At 27.3% G+C, this 21,759-nt stretch overlaps 1 protein-coding gene across 1 annotated transcript in view; it reads right to left on the bottom strand.

Annotated features, from left to right (window-relative positions):
• Positions 1 to 1,497: 1,497 nt before the first annotated feature.
• Positions 1,498 to 21,759, bottom strand: part of LOC136978680 (protein turtle homolog B-like) — a 50,822-nt gene continuing 30,560 nt past the window's right edge. The window contains exons 4-16 of the mRNA XM_067274430.1: positions 12,666 to 13,001; positions 12,193 to 12,303; positions 11,339 to 11,542; positions 10,417 to 10,713; positions 8,601 to 8,891; positions 5,855 to 6,142; positions 4,973 to 5,272; positions 4,767 to 4,892; positions 3,498 to 3,525; positions 3,118 to 3,209; positions 2,685 to 2,821; positions 2,258 to 2,440; positions 1,498 to 2,011 (exon numbers count right to left, since the gene is read on the bottom strand). Of these exons, the coding sequence (XP_067130531.1) occupies positions 1,961 to 2,011; positions 2,258 to 2,440; positions 2,685 to 2,821; positions 3,118 to 3,209; positions 3,498 to 3,525; positions 4,767 to 4,892; positions 4,973 to 5,272; positions 5,855 to 6,142; positions 8,601 to 8,891; positions 10,417 to 10,713; positions 11,339 to 11,542; positions 12,193 to 12,303; positions 12,666 to 13,001 (2,444 nt within the window). The 3' untranslated portion in view covers positions 1,498 to 1,960. The remainder of the gene's footprint in view (positions 2,012 to 2,257; positions 2,441 to 2,684; positions 2,822 to 3,117; positions 3,210 to 3,497; positions 3,526 to 4,766; positions 4,893 to 4,972; positions 5,273 to 5,854; positions 6,143 to 8,600; positions 8,892 to 10,416; positions 10,714 to 11,338; positions 11,543 to 12,192; positions 12,304 to 12,665; positions 13,002 to 21,759) is intronic.

Genomic DNA, 21,759 nt, shown 5'->3' with positions numbered 1-21,759 from the left:
TATTTCTTCTGTCTTTGAAACAATCTAATTGTTGAAATATCCAAAAACTTTTCTTTCTCTTTTAATCACATCGATTTTCTCTTAGAATTTTAATTTTTTCCATTTAAATTATTTAACTTTTTTTCTCTTTTACGATGTCTTGCTTACTCTTCTTTAATGAGATCCAAAAAACTAAACAAGTAAAAAATGAATTTATCGAAAAGAAATTTAAGATTTTTTTTAATAATCTTCTCGAATTTTAAAATATTATTATTTTATTTTATTTTTTTTAATTTGAAATAGCGAGTCGTACGTTAAACTGTGTTATTCTATTATAAATATTCAAATTTTAAAAAGAGTGTATTTAATTAATGACACTTTTAAATGTTTACAACGTTAATTTAATTATCGCTATTGTCTATATAGATTAAAATATATTTTTATAAAATAATCTTATCACAATTTGGTATTCGGACAATTTTCTGCCAAGTTATTTCTATGTTACTTGACATTTTCATAAATATTTAACAAGCTCATTAAGAGTTGGCATTCAAATTTGTAGTAAGAACAGAAAAGAGGATGTAATATTTAATTTGATTTGTCAGAATCCCGTCCCGCGTAACTAAGGAATAAATAATAGAGGAAATATATTTGACAACGTCAAAATACCCTTCATTACAGTCGTCTTGTGTCCAGATACCATCCATGCTGCCGAAATAATAATTAAATTATCAAAGTACACAAGCTCTGGTCAGTTGAATATTGATGCCCTTAAACAAGATGAATGCAAACTCGAATTGGAGATTTAAATTTATTTAATAAGATTGTATCCACATATATTTATAAATCAAGGGAGAAAAAGTCGGTTTAAATTCGTGGCTCCACCTGAAAATAAAATTAAGAACTAAAATTTTCAAAATTTATTATTTTAATATTTAAATTGAATAACGAAAATTAAAAAAATAAGTGTATGTAATAGCAGTTTTATAATTAAAATGTCGTTAGTAATTAATTAAACTAGTAACTATCATATTAAAAAAAATGAAATTTCCAATTTGAAGTTATATCTAATTAACATGTGCATGTTAATAAGTTTATTAAAAGTATATTGAATGCTGGATGCATAGGGGAGTTAAACGAATATTGAAGCGTCAATTACTCGTATCGAAATTAATTGAAATTTTTTAAAATTTCTTAGTCATATTGAAGAATTTTTAAAATAATCTTTAAAATAAAATTCTTTTAAGCCGACTTTTTTGTTTTAGTAATTACTATACCTGACCATTATTTTAAAAACGATTGATTTTTTTATGCTAGAAAGATTATTGAACTTGTATAATCACAAAGTGAATTAATTTTCTTTATTTAATTCTAAGAATCGTTTAGATTTCTTTTTTTAAATGTATATTCCACTTCAGAATTTTATTGCTGGTTGGTAGCTTAAAAGAATTCATTTAAAAGCTCTAATGGAGCTGATTTTACAGCTGGTGTGGTTAAAGTTGTAAATACAAATGACACTTTATATGATTTTTATTGCTATTTTATTGATCAATAAGAACAATGACATGAAGTGGAGAAAATTCGCATTGTCCATGTAGAATATAATACATAGTCAGATTTTTCTAGTTACAATATTCATTCTCGGTCCTTCTGTCACACATATATATTGTGATGTCTATACTTTATAGTTACTAAATAAAAAAATCATAATCGAGTTCATTCGATGATTATTATGATTAAAAATGAAATTATATCATGGCATGACACGAAGAAAGGCGACAAATTTGCAGTCGTGAATCTTTCTATGGTTCTCGACATACCACGATATCACTGGGTCCGTGATAAAATTGAGCAGTTTGCGTAATCCCCGCATGAAAATTTATCATTGCAGGCACTGTTAGTTCACTGTTAGAAACTTCGCATCGTTAATCCCTAGTTATTCTGTTTCAAATCTGTCCACAAATCTTATTCTTCATTATCTTCATACTGGTGTTGACAGTGTTGAATGTTCATTCTTCATTTTATGTTTTGGCTGAGAAGTAATAGAAGAGGATTAGTAACTAATTAGAAATTTTTATTGCGCGTATATAACAGCCTTAATTCAATTAACAATATAAATAATTCGAGTGCTATTTATGATCATTCGGTTTCTAAATTTAACGACGATTGTAATAAAGTTAAACAATTTTAATTTATTATTACTCGAGAATTTTAACTCTATTGTTTAACGCTAAAATTAGTATCCTAATTAGTACCCGTACGTAGATAAAATTCGTACAATTATTCTAGTTATTCCGCTATTAACTAAAGGTGTGTCGGCCAGCACTTCTTGTTCTTTAATTGACGATCTTCTCCTCTGTAGATCCCATTGACTGAATTCTATCTGGGTGTCAGGTTGTTTGGACGTGGAGATGAGACTCTCTTGTGCTGTGGTGTCATTGCACCTCATGTTCTTGGCGGCCTGTTGAGAAGAACCCTCATTAGAGTCGTCAGTATAGAACGGAAAAAAGAAATCTTAGAATAGCTCCGGGGCAAAACTGATATCTACCTTATATAGAGAGCTATTAAATAGAATAAAGTTCTCTATCCAAGAAACTACATTGTTATCCCTATGTAGTTTATTTTATAGATAAAATATTAAGTCGCTAACTTTTTACAATTCGCATAAAAATAGTTTATTTTTCTCCATTAAATATTTTAAATACCTTTACAGTTTTCTGTAGATTGGTTCCAATTCCTTTCTCATAAAAACCGTAATTATCTCTTATAGGTTTTCTGTATACAGGACCCGAAAGATTATTTGACTGCAGCGATTGCCATTCTTCTTCATCAGATGGGTAATCTGTCCAAAAATGAACTCAAATGCTTTCATTTGCATTATAACAAGTCATAATTAAGAGTGATTCAAATGACAGCAAACACATTTGCACGATCGTCAGTTAACTACAAAGAGGCAGATAATAGATTCAATCAACTGGCATCTGATAAGCGATTGCCGACGTGGACGAATAAACATTGTATAAATTACAATATAACTATGTTATGACGGATTAAATGACACGACAAAGCTTAAATGCTTTTCATAAAATATTACAATACATAATAAATATTTTTATTAAATAAACAATTATAATTTACCTGCTATTTCTGATTTAGGTGGTATAACGTCTGGATCTTTGCTATCTGACTCCATTCCGTCTTTTGGATCTTTCCTTAATAATGTTTGCGATCTAGAATTAATAATGTAGTGTCATATTTTATCTGGTAAATATTCTAAAAAAAGTAAAATGTGAAAGAAAACACTAACATATTTATATAAAAATAAATATTAGATATATAATAAGTAAAAGATTTGGAAGCTTCATCATAAATTTATTGTAGGAAAGAAAAATATAATATGAAACTAAACTTCTGATGTCAACTGTTAAAACATTTATTACAGAAAAAAATTCAGAAATAAAATTCTATAAATTATTTTTAATATTTAAATAATTAAAGTATTAATACATATATCTTACTTTTCAACTGCAGAATCTTCTAAAGGACCTATAAAAATAAGCAATTAATATTTAAAAATAATAAACAAGTTCATTAAAATTGCATATTCGTAAAAATAATTAAGATGTCCGTACTTATTTACAAGAAAGCAAATGACATTATTGGAAGAATGTAATCTGTTTAACAGCCTACTTTTCGAAGTAAAGCAGATTTGACAAATCTATAAATAGATCTAAAGACTATTTTTCTAAGGATATTGCATTAACGCATTATAAATATTCATAAGTCTTCAACAAGTATTCCATATTCAACGAAGCTTCATCAAAAGAAAATGAGGAAGGTAAAGAACAAAAGATCCGATCGATATTTAACGTAATCAGCTGGGCTGTTGTTGAGATAGTTAATCAATTTTCACCAACCTCGCGGCCGGATTAAGTTAAAAAAAAAAATTACGAGTTCCACTAGCTAAAAGTTGCATCATTCCCCTTTTCACATGGGAACCCTTTGACAATGTCAACAAAATTGAATGTTAAAAGTATTCTTTACGTCAACTACTCTTCTCTTTGAAGTTAATGAAGAAGCGATGCAGCTGTAACAATAATGACTCAATAAAAACTGCTCTTGTCAATCTTTATTGTATTAATAGGAGTTTTAGAGCATCTGATGACAAAATTTCAAATTTATGCTCATAGAATTTAAAATTAACGCTACAGCATTCATATTTTCTTGAAGAAGTTTCATTAATTTAAAAACATTTTTTATTAAAATAAATTTTAATCGAAAATTTTATAGGGTAATTAGAAAACAATATATGATATGAGATGTTTTTAAAATTCTAAATTAAACATTTTTTTTTTTTTTACTAGTTGACTTCGAAGATAATTTTCATTGGTAATTAAGATTGTAATCCGAATCAAAAATTAATTGCAATTAAAATTTACTAATAATCTTAATATAATTATAAGTTGCTTCTACATCACTATATAACTCAATCACCAACTCTTGTTTGTTCCATTCCTTTGCTGAAATGGAAGTCTGAATTCCCAAGGGCAATCATAGTGATGAAGACACCCGCTTAATTGGCTAGCTACAGTAGAATTATACAGCATGACGAAACATTCCATGACTCTACTTAAGTCTTTGCGAGACAAGAATATTATTGATTGTGAGCGGTATTTTGGCCAAATAACCCAGGTTAGCGTTTTGACTTTAACAGATCGATATAATAACAGAAATGCAATTAGAAGAACTCGGTAAAAATTATGAAATTTTCTAAAAAGTATACTAACCTTTGTCATCGTCGTCCGCCCTTCTTTTCATAATAACAACAGCTATCCCAGCCACAAACACCAGTGCAGCCACAATACCAATTAAAACACCCAAAATCGGATTAATTGGCAAATTTGTAAAGCTTTCTGTATCGAGAGATTGTTTGTATAAAATAAATAAGTCTTTTTATACCGCATATAATATTTCTTTGAAAGAATTTACAGACCTGATTGTTTCGTATAAGTTACTAATGTTTTAGCTCGCAAAGTAATTGAATTGCTTCTTCCTTTTAGATTGGATGCGTAAGAAATCAAAACAAAACTTGTAGAAGATGGCAGACTAGTAACATGGAAAACCGGATTAATGCTATTAGTGAGATTTGCTTCTAGTCGTTCTTTGGCTGAGTTATAAACTTCTAAATGGAAACGTTGTTGAAGACCTCCATCGTGACCCGATTCACATTCAATCAACAAAGAAGAACTTGTAACATTGGTAATGGTGCAGTTACGAACTTTTTCTGGAGGACCTAAAAATGCATTGTTCTTATTAAAATTTAAAAAATTTATTTTTATGTATTTTAAAAATTACTGTAGATTTTTTTATTTAGAGTAATTTATTAATTTTTATGTGGGATTTTATTTTTTAATCTAAATAATAAATAATTGCATTAAAATTCATACGTCATTAATAAGTATACCGTCAACTAAATTATAATTATATTTTAAGAGGATTACGTGAAGAAAACAAAAAGATATTTTGACATTATGAATATATTTAGAAAATTAACAATAGCATTCTGTAGATTGTAGCCAGACTGTCTGTATCTCTGCCTCAAACAATTACCTAATCTATAAGTATTAAAGTAGATAGTAAACAAGGATAAGAGATTAACACAGCAATCAAGTAATTAAATGGAATCTTTTAGTAATCGACTCACAACTTAGTCGAATCCAGATAATATAAATGATTATCTAAAACAATTATCGAGATTTACACAATAACAAATTTTATTATTATGTATTTTAAAAAAAATACAACTAAATTATGATTCGCTGTCAATTTAATACACATATTATATGCTCGAGTGCTCGAAAAGCTTGAAACATACCTACAGAAATAATAGTAAAGAGGCAGGGCTTTTCTTGTTGTCCGGCAATGTTTCTAGACCAGCAAGACAATGTTCCATAGTCGTCTAGTTTTCGAGGGATGTAAGTCACTACACTTTGCAGCCCATCAACCGTGAACGATGACAAATTTCTTTTTTCCGCCGTGTTGTTAAAATTCCAATAGAATACAACATCAGGAGGCTCTGCTTCTACCTCACATTTGACACGTACTAATTCGTCCCTTCCTGCTCCATAGAGATTGTCCTGCCTATTTCGACATTTAGGTGCATCTAAAAATTGTCAAAAGATTTAAAACCATTTTCAACGAGAATTTTCCAGAATAAAAATGATAAAGGTTTATTTTTAAACATAAATATATATATATAGAAAATTTAATAATTGCATTTATATAATAAAGTTTTATATTAATATTAAAAATAAATTATCTTATATGTCATCAGACGATGATAAATGTGTACTAAAATTGCGAAATAAACAGTGTAATACATAAAAACGTTTCATTTTTATTGCAATTAGGAAGAATTTACGCATCACTGTTTATTCCAGAGAAACTACTGTAGTTATTTTTCTCTACCCACATCACTAAGTGCATGAATCCATTTGTTTTCTTCAAGTAAAAGCCATTAAATCTTTCTAAATAGATTGTTATATCATGGATTATGTATAAGTATATGTATATGTATATCATCTATCTCAAAAGTTGAATCATGCATAACGATTACAGTATATTCAATTTCGAAGCGAGCAATTATGCAACAACATTTAACTTCAACTCATCTAAATTATTATAATGTATACATTTATAATTAAAATCAACACAGGTATAATATCCGCTTTAAATTTTGTTAAGGAATAATAAAATACAACTATGAACAAGTTCAGAAATTAAATTAACTATAGAAATTGTAGAATTTAATTATTTAATGAGACAATTGAAAATATTAATACAGATGATTCAATAATTATGCGATAAAATCTAATAATCTCTTATTAAAATACACCTGTTTCAATTATGATAATGCTCTATTAAAGTCTTTCATAATCATGAATATGATCTGCTAGGATTATGTTGTTGATTATATCGCTATAAACACGCACGTTTGATATAAACAACAACATTGCATATTTAATTAAGCTATTATAACTATTATAACTACAATATTCGAAGCTAATTGTTAAGTTTTTAAATAAATCGATTCAATAATTATCAAAAACTATAATGTATATATACTTTTAACATTACATCTCTGGTAAGAATGCAGATTTAATTTAAATATACTATTACAAAGACGTATAATATATTTAATTTAGGAAAAAAATTATAGCAGATCATTATACGTAAAATTTCAATTACAGAAAATTGCTATTCTTATTATTCTTTACTTTGTTATTTATAAGACAGACTTAAAAACAAACTGGATTTAAATATTAAAAAGTTATTAAAATTTACATTATAAAAACTAAATTTCAATTGCTTTAGAATAAGCAAATATGATTATAAAAATAACTAAATTATAAATTCTTACCGTATTGATTAAATTTGTATTCATAGACTCGATTATAATTAACCATAAATAAAATTGTTAAAAATAAAATGAAACTTTCTGTGAAATGACAAAAAAGGTTGTGCGGTTATTCAGTTATGCGGGCAAAAATTACGTATAACCAATTGAAGATGACATTTATCCGTCGACATACGTTAAAAGAATAAGTGATGCAAAATCGGTTGGTACTACTATCAAACGTGAAATGCCATTGAGTTATAAAAATAAAAATCAATTTAAAAAATGACTATGTCAATTATTGTTACCAGAACGAAAGTTTCCACTGTGACTAAGTTCAAGTTTTTTAAACTTGGACGAATATAACACAAATTTCTTAAATTTGTGCATGCGATTATCATCTTTCCTTATCAACGGAAAAAAGAACAGAACCATTTTAGATGCGAGTTAAATAATATTTTCTCGCTTTTGAAAATTAAGTTTTATAGGAACAGCATTCATTATAAACTACATCTCACTGGGAGAAGGTTTTTTGAATGAGTTGTTGTCATTCAGAATAAAAATGCTTGCGTTCATTTTTTATTAACGTTTTGCTTTTACTTTTTAAAACCGCATCAACTTTTTTGGTCACTCGATAATATAAAATTTATTAGGAGTTTCAAGTAATATGTTTATTTAAATTGCTTGAGTGGATTTCCTTCATTTCTTAATCTAGAAAAAAATTAATCTTGTAGTCATTTTCTAATCTTAGATCTAATTTGAACGAAGATTTCTCATTTCTAATCTCCAACATGGTTTGATTAAGCAATGATTTCAGAAAACTCAATCAAAGAGAAAATTAATTCCGAACATTTCTTTTGGACTTACTGTTTTTACCTCCAGGCACGTTCAAATTAATTCGTTAAGCTTAACTGTTGTTGGATGAGAATTGGCAAGATTTACTATACTGAGTTTAATCTGACTCACTGGTTGGTATATATATAAAGGACGATCATCGAAAACAAAGGCATTAGAAATGAAATAGTTTAATAACCGTAACACAATTATTAAATATCAAGCATAGTGATAGGGAGGTTCTAATTTTAGAAAGTCTGTCACTAAAAATGGAATGTATGATAGATTTCACTTATATGAAAGTAAACTGAATTAAGTTCCATCAAGAAACATATCGAAGGCTATTCATTTTCTGAGCGGAAACACTAACAAAGATGAAATGATTACTCACAATTTATCTCTAGAAAGAGTTCTTCGCTCTTTCCTTGACCTTCTATGTTTGAAGCAAGGCACTGATAGCTCCCTCGATGGAAACGTTGCGCTTTAGATAGTACTAAAGATTGATTGGCAATGATTACTCCTTGAGAAAGATTGTTGACAATCGGTCTTCCCTCGTACAACCACCGGACAGTTACGACTTGAGGATTAGCCCGAACTTCGCAATGCAGGTACACGTCCGATTTCTCCATCACAGCCTGACGATGAGTCTGACCATTGGATGTCAATATCACTCTGGGAGCAACTGGCGTCATAATGAACAGCTAAAATTCAGAAAATCCTTAATAATACAAAAGGAAACTGAAACAGTTAAAAAAGACAAAATGGTTAGAAATTGTGTGCATTTTATCAGCGTGTAATAACATTTTTTTCCGGGAATTTCAACCAGAATGAGCAACCTTTCAGACTTGTTCAAGATTTGTATTTTCTTTTTTTTTAAATATATTTTGTCATATATTTTGATGTTTATTTTATCAATACAGAATAATTAATCACATGCCTTATTTATGTTTAAATACAGGTTTAATAAATTTAAATTTCTTCTCAAAGTTATTTTGTTATAAACAAGATAGACTTGATAACGTAAAGAAAAAAAATATATATATAGATGAAAAAAAATTAAATTTGTATTGCTAAGATAGTCAACTAAAGTGAGATGAATGTAAGGCTTGACTTCAAGTTTTTCGTTTTTTCATAAACATAAAACGAGGACTTGCTTCAAACTCATTAATATTAAAAATTTATATCCTGAAACACAACGTTGACTGATAGATTGCACACCCTTAATATCTTAAAATTATTATTGTTTATATTGCAAATAAAATATTTTTAGATTAAAAATTATTTTTAAAATGCTTCAAGCACAAATTGAAATTTGTTAAATAAATGTTTTTATACTCGTAAATTTAATTTAATTTTTAATTTAATTTAATATTTGCATTATTTAAATAATATTTATATCATAAAATTAATTATAAAACATACAGTACATTATGTTCAGTTTTGTAATTTTGCTTTTCTTGTTTAAAAGATTTTTTTAAAAAAATAAGAAAGAATGAATGAATGTAATACACTTAATTATCAATTACTTATTTAATGAAAATTAGTTCTTAATATTGCATTAAATAAATCTCTATTTTTAATTTTATTTAATTATTATTTTTAATTAACAAATAAAAATATAAATTATACAATAGTCTATTTAAAACATTAAAAATGAATGTAACCATACAACATTTATAATAGTAACATTTTAAACTGCGAATTATCTTAATTATTAAAATGAAAGTAAATAATAAAAATTAGATTATTAAAAATACATATGTTATGAGAAATATTTGTATTTTTTATATTATCGTTGTTCAATAAAAAATAATTTTTGGCAGATTTTGAAAGCACAATTATAACTTAAAATTCTACTTAGATTAAAGATTATTTCGCATTTATACACGAATTCATTATAAATTGATTTTAAATTAGCTTTTAATTATTTGCAATTATAAGTTTAATAAATTAAGTACAAATTAATTTTTAAAGCAAGTTTTTGAATTTTATTTTGTAAAATAACCACAAAAACATAGACGATAATTAATTGATGCAATTAAGATTTTGTTACTTATCGTCTAATAAAGGCAATTATTCTTATAAAGAGAAGCATATTATCCAAACAATAGATCAAATTAATAGAAAATTGTTCCACTCAGATATTCATTACTCAGACGGACATAGAATAGTTTGAAAAGGATTTTACAAGAGAGAAAGTTACCTACAAGATACGTTGAGCATCCAGCCGTCCTCTAAAGTACTGTCTGGCAATCTCGGGTTATCAGCTTTGCAAGACAAGTACTTGCCATTATCATCTCCAGATGGCCAGAATGTTAAGATAGAAGTCGTGTGGTTTCCGCTCGAAGGAATTCTCTCTGTACTATTCATCAACTGGTCATTGTCTTTCCACCAAGTTATGCGAGCTGGAGGTCTAGCTCCAGCAGAAATGCAAACCACTTCGACTTTTGATTCAGCAGAAAATGGTCGTTTAATCGACGTAATTCGTACATCCAATGGTTTCACTAAGTAGAAGAATAATACATGATGTATATTTATATTTATTTTACGTAGTTTCTACTTTTATAGTCACGATTGAGGTCAATAAGCAATGCGCTATACTGTGTTTATGGCTGTTTCTTTACATTTAGTGAATAACATACAAAGCGACTTTTATATTTATATACTTAGAACTGTTACAACACAATAGATAACTTGAAACTTTTTAAAAAGCCTATATACAATGCAATAAACATAACCATAAATATTTATATTTACGTTGCAAATATTATTTGAATATCACAAAATATTTTCCCTTAATTCGATTATTATGTAATTTTTTGTTAAATAATGTGTATAAAAATAAAAAAGCAAAATATCATAAATCTTCTACAGTTGGTTGACTCTTTAGTATAAATTATAATTCTTAAGATTAATTAACAAAATATTGATCAATTTAATTTAATTTTCACTTATTTCATGCTTTTATTAAAGAAAAGACTGGAAAGAAATACTTCTTTCAAAACTAAAACATTAGACAATCGATTTAAAAACTAGTTGTTGAGCTAGGGTTTTGTATTCGTTTTTGTAAAACTATCAATACAAGTATGAATGATTTTCTATTCTCTGAATTTCTATTTCTATACTTACAATTGAGATCAATAGTGACGGATGCTACTATAGGAGCAGTAATGTTGCTATTGTGCGTTTGACACGTCAACATAGTCATCAAATCGGAACGCTGTAATCCACGAATAAGAACGTCATTTCGAACCACCCCATCTCCTACGACTTGATAACTATCGTCTAAAAGTGTATATTCTCTCCACCAAGTGACCACCGGTGTGGGTGTTCCTACGAAAGTAAAAGTAAAAATTATACTATTTAAATTCTTTATGCAATCTATCTGTAATTTAAGTGTAATTTTAGTTGGTTTCGAGCAAAATTCGAATAAATATTTTATTCCGAAAAGTATCGTTAACAGTATCTTCTATGAACCACGTATATTTCCATTAAATAGTAATTAGGAACAGTGTAGATGGAGAATGAAAACTGTTGTTATCGGAAGCAGACTCTCGTCCGGACTTATTTCCATAGAGATTGCTTCGAATGCGCATGTACCCATCGATTTTCCCTTAATAACAGTACAACCAAGAAATTGAAGAGTGCCATCAACGGATGTGGCTGATCGGAAAATAAGATACTAATCCTCTCTTGTCACTCCAAATGAATGTTACCTTAGCAACCACAGGTAATGTACCGAGTCATCTCCAACTGTTTAAAGTCAGACGCGTGTCTTCCCAATCTGTTCTAAAGTCAGCATTTGATTGATAGAACTCGTCTACTCCTCTGGCATCATCGCCTTCTCTATGATAATATCTTACGGTATTAAAATAATATATAAATCATGCCGTTCTAGGAAAATTAACATTTTAGATATAACTGCTTCGAAGTTTTAAGATTAATTAAAATTAGAATTAAGAAAAACGCCTATATTTTCTTACCTCCTGAAACTTCACACCTCAAAATAAGATCCGAATCTTCATCATAAGGACCAATAACGCCTGACACTTCAGTTCCTTCTTCATCTATGATGGTTATATCCTTAGGAGGGACTAATTAAGAAGATTTAAAATGTATTTTATTTTTACGTAATTTTTTTTAACATTTTAATAAAATATTTATTCAACTTTTTAAGTTTTATATACAGTGTACGAGTACATAAATTCTGTTTCAATTATAAACCCACACGTTTTAAACATGTCAGTATTTCGAATTTTATACCTTGGTAAAATGAAAAGTAAATATTTTGTCTATTGAATTTCTGAGCATTTTGGAGACATTACTTATGGAATATTTATCGAGATATCTAAAGTTTTAAAATGTATGAGTTTATCGAGCTGAATCACGTTAAAAATAAAGGGTACATTTAATGTGAGTATTAGAAAACATTTATTGATTGAAAATATTATCTTACCGATAACATTGAGTAGTGCTATTGTTGTATAAGTTCGTGCCCATCGAAAATCTACTCTGCATCTATATTCCCCAGAATCATCCTCTTGCACAGGATCTATTTTCAGTAAAGCTGGCCTTGTAAGCATGTTAAAGGTAGCTCTTGATCCTAGAGCTTCTGAAGGAAAATGTTTTGCCTTATCGAGAGCACTATTTCTCGCATCCACGCTGTACATTGGCACTCTAGATTCTCCCTTGTACCAAAGGATAAGAGATACTTTATCGTTATGTGAAGGCACTGTAATATTACATGGAAGTTCTGCTTTTCTTCCTACAACGGCTTGATACTCCGGCAAAACTGGAAATCAAAAGATACGAAATAATTGTTTTTATGTACATAGTTACCAGCTCTTCGATATAGCAACTTGGAGTGACAAGATACTCGTTAGCGAGTCGGCGACATGTCGTCATTTGTCAAACGAGATGAAAAGAAAAAAGAAAGTCAGGAAGTCAGAAAATTTTTTCCTAGCTTCCATCTTATTTTATTTTATTTTCTTGCATCAGGTTAATAAAAGCTGATGAAATATGGTTATCAAATTTAGATGTCTGGAATGCATCGCTTTCACCCCCATAATATTATATTACAGTTGTAAGTAATAATGGAAATAAATAGTTCTCTGTTTAATATAATTTCTTGTTTTTTTAGTGAAGCAACCTGGATGTTCTTCAATCTTATCTCATCTACAACTAATGGTACTTGCTAATTGATACAGCAAGTAAAACATCTTGCTGTCGATCGTATTCATACAGTGGATAAAACTTTTCTGATTAATTATCCAATTATATAAATTTAATAAATGAAATATCAAATTGATGGTTGTCATTTGTTTTGATTAAATTAATTATTATACATTTATTTAATAATATTTTGTTAGAGTATATAATTAAATTGATTTCTTTTTAACTTAATTATTCCCAATCAAGATTCCTCACTAAGTGAGAACTTAGAAAGTAAATATACTCTACTGATATTTAATTACTTTTTACTATTTTCTAGTTTTAATATTAAATAAATGATGTTATTTTTGACTCGTCATAATTATTAATTCAGATGTTTTAATCTTCCATTAAATACGCGTATTGAATTGGATCATATCGATAAAAACATCTGTATTAAAATTGTTTACACTAGAATAACCACCAAATACGAGTATTTTTTAAATACTTTTTATTAAAATCTAAAAAAACGTTTAGAAATATTTATAAAATACTTATTTTCAAATAAGATATGGAGTATAAAACATATTCTAAATACATTATAATGTCATGTTTTTAGGAATTAAATTTTGAGTAAACATATATTAATTTTGTTTAAATTTAATTCAAAAAATACTCTGTTTTAGATGTAAAAAATATTTCAATTTAAAGTTTCATTTAAAAAGAAACTAAATCTACTCTTGGAATTATTTTATTTGAAACTGTATTAAATCTGTTGAAAAGTCTGATTCAAAATTAATTTTATCCTAGAATGTTAGAAAGAAAAATAAACGAAAGCGTGATTTTATCAAATTTCAATTTTCGTCATCTTCTATATCTGAAAATATCGAGCAAATTTTCTTGATAAAATTTAGCAGTTTTGATGATAAAAATTGCATTTTATTGTCAGATTCGATAAGAATATAAGCATATATTGTCCGTTATACAATCAATCTATTCAATAAATATTGAATCTGGTAATAATATAAACAAGTATATCAACTTTCTTTGATGTAATTGTTACAAATTCACTATTAAATATTTTGTTATTAGGAGGAAAAAAATCTGTTTCTTAAGATAAAGCGATTTACAAACTTTAAAATAATTTGTAATAGAATGTTAATTTGATTCTAACAGAAATTTTGAAAGTTCAAATAAAACAATATTGACATTAATACTTGTTACATTATTAAAATATTATGAATATTTTATTGAAAATGTTAGTTTCTGTTGGAACAGATAATCAAAAGTACACTTTGATTTCGACTAAATAGTTTATAAAGATTATTTAAAGTTTTAAATTACTGATAATTCAGATATTTTAATACTTTTGTGTAGATAATAAAGGAGGTATTGTCTGTGCTTTGAATCGGACTTAAAACTTGAAGAGATTATGCTCAATATGCGAGAGGAAGAACCACAAATTATGAAGTCTCTCAGCCGGCAATGATAGACGAGAAGAGAAATGAAGCATTTTTCACTCTTATTCTGTCGTCTCCGAGTCGTTGGATTAAAGGACACTCATTTGTGTCGTCTGACATGTTCATTAGAAAGGACACTCCCAACAATTGTAAATGGGAACGAGTTCCTAATTAGCTATGCCTTGTATCTAAAGCTAGGCAGCATGCTTGTTGTTGGTATGCAAGGTATGAGCATGACTTGTAAATGTGGTGCTGCTGACTCATTACACCAGAGTTTGTCATCAGCCAAGGGTAATTAATTAAAGATTCCTTTGGATATTGGTTGTAATTTTTCGCACCGATGAATTTGTAAGAAAGATTACACCATTAATAGTCAACATTTATATTATTCCTGCGACAATTCTTTGCTTGAATTCTAAGATTCAAACATGCATTGTCTAACAAATACTTTTCTGAAAGAATTTAAATATTCAAATATAAATGTTTGAAACATTGCTTTTAATTATAAATAGGATAATTAATGAATTTTATTTGCTATGTTGCACGGTCAAATTCAGATTAAATTTTGTTAAGGTTATCGTTAAATTCCCAGAAAAGGGATAAAATTATAGATCCACTATTCCCTTGAGATTTCTCTCAACTTTTAGATAAGTTGTGTACAATATTGATAAATGTAAATTCTATTATCGCTTTTAATTTCAGCAATCGCATACAATTCATATATTATGACCTGAAATTCCTAATTATAATTGAATGTACAGTAGTTTTGATTGTTTGCAGTTAATTTCAAAAATTCATTTACAGTTTCGTTGCATGAAATTCTTGCTGCTATAATATAGAAGAAGAATATTGTGCTTTTAAATACATTTTTTTAAATCGAAACTTTTATAGGTTTAGTTTTAAATCTATGGAAAATAAAATCCTATAGATAAAATGATTTACCGAAAGCCAAGATTCTAACACACACTGATAAGACTTCTGACATAGAACTCATAAGAAAGAAAGAACATCCAAATCATTTTCTTGAAAAATTCGGTATGACGGATAAAAGAATACCAAAAATACACCAGAATGTCTACAGTGCCTTCACGTAATGCTATTTTGCCAGCATCACCGTTAAAATCAAACCTTGAGAGGTGTCAGATAAAGTTACTGTCTATCTTGTCATATGTTGTCAAGAGTATTCTTTTAATAGAAGAGATGAAAATAAGAAAGCATCTATCGGAAGAAGTCAATTATTTGTTTTGTGTATACTACTATTCCTATCAATCTTCACAAAAATTCATTGAATTTCGCGTAATAAAAATGTCAAAACATGATAAATTTGGAAATTTTACTACAGTATCCTCAGATTTAAATCGTATTTCTACAACGACTGTCAATCTTTTGAAATATTTTAAAAACTTTCTACAAAACTTTATTGTCCGGATTGTCAAATAGGAATATTTTAATATTTTCAGATAATTTATTTTTAAGCATTCAGCTTTGTATAAGATTAGATGTTATTTATGAAGACAATCAAAGTTGGTCAAAATTTAAATTAAGTGTAGGGTGAATAAGAAATAAGCTTTGTATCGCAGCATTCAAAAGAATTATTCGTGTAACTTCAGACTTAGAATATAATATCTACTTGTATATCACTCATCTTATTATTCATTTGGATTAATTCATGCAAATACTACAAGAAAATGAATTTTAAAAGCAATTACACTTAAGTTCTATTAAGTTAAAAATTCTATTAAAATTTGTTTAAGAATTTTTACGCTTTATAAATAATCAAAAATAAATTTTAGTACATTAATGATTGTTATACTCAATATACATTTAAAAGAAAGTTAATTTAAATAATCAACATACATTTAAAATTTTTGGATTTTATTCTTAATAACAATCTTTAAATTATATGGACTACACTAGTCACTTACTCTATATGAAGCAAAGGTTTATTGTTTAAACTTAATTTACAATCTAAAAAAAATCAAACAAAAATACCCTTATGCAGAAATAATTCATCAGGAAAAAAGCATAGAGTTTCTTGTAGTAGAAAGCAATTTACCAGATAAAACAGCACGCTTGAAATATTTCATTAAATTACAAGAAATGAAATCACTTTTATTATTTCTCTCCAGGTATTGCATTATAAAAAGGAAAGGTAGTGAATATTACAATTCGTTGGTATGTTGGAGTACTTTGAGTGTACAATATAGGATTTCTGGTCGGCTTCTCGCTCACATCTATCACAGATTAAATATTGCAAAGACAGTAAGAAACATGAGAGTTGACGGACGGAATATTTTCTTCGGTTTACTGCTCGAGATTCTATTCAGTGAAGTCCTTCAAGGGCTATTCTATATGCGTCGCCAACCCAATGATAAGGTGATGTTCTTGTTCGGTTGGCACTAGAGGATTACGAAGTTTCGCATCTGAGAATGGATACGGAAGACATACAGATACTATGTATGGAATTGTGGAAGTATGAATGAAAAGAAAAGGCGTTATTATGGATCCCTACAGACGAGCAGTCAGTCTTTTTTTCGACTGTAACATATTTCTGTATTTATTTGGTTTGCTGCATTTTGGGGATCTATTCAGCAAAACTTTCTATATCCATTTATTATTTCGTTTCAAGAATGATACTATTATATTCGCTTTATTACTCTATATGCTAAGAAAGATTAACTCGTTGATTTATACGATTTTTAAAAATTTATAAGACGAGACGTACATTTTTTACTTTATTTCTTACGAAAATAAAAATAAATGAATTTGGAAATGTTGTTTTTTCTCTCTGCTTTCTTAACTTATACATTATATATATATAAAACATATATATTTATAATTAATATATGAGCCTGTATATAATATATATAAATAATACATGTAATAGCGAGAGAATGTGTATTAATTATAAAATTAAATTTTATTATGATGTTAAATTCAGATTTACCGAAATAAATAGCAAAAAATAATATATATATATATATAGAAACCCAACAGATTTAACAATTATTCTTCTTTAAATATTCATTGTTCATTAATGATTAATTATTTTAAAGGGGGGAAAAGGTTTTAATTATCGCTTTTATTAAGTAATACGGCGAAATTTTTATTTAAAACATGTCAAAGAAAATAATAGAAAAACACATTTATTAATTATTTTAAAATATTGAAATTATTACTACTTAATATAAAATAAATCAGAAATGATTGTGTAATTAACGGTTAGATTGTATAATCAATATGTTGTAGCTAATAATAAATTAAGGGGAAAAAGAAATTTTTTAGCATCTTAATCAAAATAATTAGCAAGATAAGAATTTTAATAAACTAAAAAAAAATATAAATTTAAAATCTTTTTCTTCTAAACTGATTTTAACATTATACCGATAAAAAATAAAATTGTAATATGCTAAACAAACTGTTGAAGAGTGAATACAGAGCGTAAAGTAAAAAAAAATTATAATGCTAATATTTTAAAATAAAATTCGTGTTTATCGATAAGAATATTTTTTAAATTAATTACCGTCTGAAAACAAAATAGTGTACAAACTTATCTGTTATTCCCGGTGGACGAGTACCGGCGGAAACCTTGTACTAAATTATCATAAATTAATAAAAAAGCAATAATTTTAAAGTAAAACAACTACATATTTATTAAAATAAATTATAAGAAGATAATAATTATTTTATGCTTTTGAAATAAATTAAAATTTAAAAACAACATTGTAATATACTTACGTTTATTTACGTAAAGTGTTAAAAAACGTTAGAAAAAAAAATGTGTGTTTTTCCAATAAGAACATATTGCAAACCAAGAGAAAATAAAAGTAAGGCTATCGCAGCTTTATCTGAAATATAAACTGACCAGAAAATGCGTTCTGGAAATTCGAGAAAAGCATTTTATTTTTGGATGACTTCATAATCGGATAGGAAATGTGGTCATGTTTACCAAAACTATGTGATCCTGCGACGTTATTGTGGTCAGGTGAATGAATGAGCCGGAAAAATATTTGACTTAAAAAGAATGTGCCTATTCTTGGAAAAACACAGGGAAAAAAAGTAAAAGAATTGTATCAGACAGCATCACAACACCGAAATAAATGAAAAGCAGTATAGTCGGTCAGCAGTAGTGATGCGGAATACTAAAATTATAACTATAGAATGACAATAATCTAATGAATAAATAAATAAATAAAAATATTAAAAAAATCTTTCGAATATTAAATTCTAATTTGCAAGAAAATAAATATTAATAATGAATTTAAAAAAAGAATTTTAATGACAAATGTTATTTATTTATGTTACTACGGAGATTCAAATAGGCTGGTATGATGGTCAAATTGCTTCTGCTGAATTTTGATCGAAAATTTTTTGTATTATGATGTAAATGTATCATTAGTAACTTATATTTATGTATGTCTTCTACAAAAACTCTGCTGACTAAGGCTATAAAATATAAGAACATTTTTTTTTTTTAATTTAAATATTTCAATTTCAATTTGAAAAAAGTAATTAAAGTAAATTTATATTTGACTCTTCAATAAATGAGAGTAATAGAAATTAAAACTGCTGTGTTTATCTTTAAAAATTATAAATATTAATAAATATATTTAGTTGTAAAAACTGTCTTAATTATCAATTTATTACCGCTTTTTTATTAAGAAATTTTTGGCATAAAAAGAAATTATATGTTAAATTAATCATATTTTATCTCGAGTGAACAAAATTTATGATTAGAATATGAAAACGTTCCAGCTATAAAAGCAAGAGAATTCGCTTAACTTATACGAAAATTAATATAAAATTCTTTCCTGGAATATAAACGGAAAGTAGCTTGGTCAGACTGCCTTTCTGCGATAGTTAGGTTCATTTATTGACCCTCTTTTAGAATGTTCATCCAGATTTTGAAAATTCATCATCCATGTCAAAACACAGAGGCCGAGTTTATAAAGTCTGGATTAAAATTCCTCAATCAAATCGACGTATTCAAAAATATTCTGATTATTTATAAACATTGCATTCCCTATTCTAAATATAACTTAAATTCATTGCGTCTACTTCGCTTGAAAAATAAACATTTATCATTTTCATACTACCGAAAAACTAGACTTTTATTTATAGGCCTATATTTTTCTTAATTATAATTAATCTAGGAACGTAATTAATGCTTATTTATATTCATCTATATGATTAAATCATGTATAATTTATTGTTAAAGCTGTATAAATAGGACGATAGGCCGTATAAAAGACAAATAGTAGCTTTTTGTTTTTCTTATTGTTGTTAAGATAAACAACCGGCTGGAATATATATATATATGTATATATTTAAATGAAATGATTTTATTTTGTTCTTTAACATTATTAAATTGTTTTAATTTGTAAATTGTTATGCAATTTTAGGATATGTGTTACAATGAATTGTTTTTGTAACTATATCGCAAAATGAGATCTAAAAACTAATTCAGTTACGCAGAAAATACATTTCAATCAGTTAACTGCTGGAAAAATGCCAAGAAACTTCTATTTTTCAGGATTTCTTTTTTAGTTTTTGATTTGTTTTGTTCCAGATGGCACTAAAAGGCAAAATCTATCCTCTTCTCGTGATGTACAGTAGGATAAAACACTTTTCTCATACAACTTATATTTCTGACAAACAGACATCTGAATACAGATTCGCAAAGATAAAGATATGACCATAATAGTGATGTTTACGATTGTCATAAACGAACGGTTTTATCGTAAGACAGAAAAACTCCCTCATTAGCAAGCGTTTGACACTTTTAGAACGATTTGTGTCGTAAATAAGGAATCAAATCTGGCAATCTTGTCAAGCAAATCGGTTTTTTTCCTCGGAGAGCAACACATAATGTGCTAAGTAGATTATATAAAAGTACCAGAAAGGAAGGACATTAATAAATAATTCGACAATATAAGGTGAAAAATATAATCTTTCTAAGAAAATCTCACTATTTATTAATTCATTATAACGTTGTTTCAGTTTGTTTTAGCCATCTTTACACATGAGGATCAATTAATTTAAAATACTAAAACACTTTGATCTTCTTTGTGTAATTTTTGATAAAATAATCTTACAAAATACATAAAAATGAATTAAGAAATAACAAGATTTATAAATCTGTGTTAAATCTTTCTAACGAATTATTTATGAACATCTTTCTGGTAATTTAAAAGTATGAAAAGAAGATTATAGCTAAAGTAAGTATTGCTGGCTTCTTTATATTAAACATTTATAGCGTTATTAATTAAATAAAAAGATTATACTAATAAATGATAACGACTCAAATTTATGAGGTTTGTCATTACGAAAAGACCAATTTGTAACGTTGATGATTACACAGGTGCATTAAGAGCTTATAAATTTTTTTATTTAATACTGTATGACTAATGTTTATGAGATTTTTCACTAAATTGAACTTTTAATATTTTTATAAGATGAATAAAACTTCTTACATCTTCTTATTATTACGAACCTCATAAATTTATTTATATTATTATTAAATAACATGAATATATTTGGCAAAGTCTTGCTTTCGATATATTCTTAACGGGGGGGGGAGAAAATTCGCATCAAGTCAAAATAAGAGCAGAATATGTTAGAAAAGGAAGCAAATGTTATTGCATTTTAAAAGCTAAATTACTTTCTCATTTAAAGTTTCCTTAAACCTAGATATAGCGAGTGGCGCGTAATTAAAAAAAGCTAAAATAAAAGTAAGTTTTCAAACTCTAATAAACATGGCGTTTCAAAAGACTAAAGAAAGAATAGAGTTATACAGAAAGAATTTTTGAAGGTGTTTCAATATCGCTATACGATTTCAAAAAGAAAACGGTGAAAAAAGACTGGGCATTAAAAAGTCGATACTTAGTGACTGAACCACTTTCTTTATCCATTAGTGTGTCAACAACGTTACCGTAAGGG

Source organism: Centruroides vittatus, unplaced genomic scaffold (genome assembly GCF_030686945.1).
Source record: "Centruroides vittatus isolate TY-2023 unplaced genomic scaffold, ASM3068694v2 contig_549, whole genome shotgun sequence".
Classification (NCBI taxonomy): Eukaryota; Metazoa; Arthropoda; class Arachnida; order Scorpiones; family Buthidae; genus Centruroides; species Centruroides vittatus.
The sequence above is the reverse complement of the archived record's forward strand: the minus strand, read 5'-3'. Positions and strand labels throughout refer to the sequence as shown.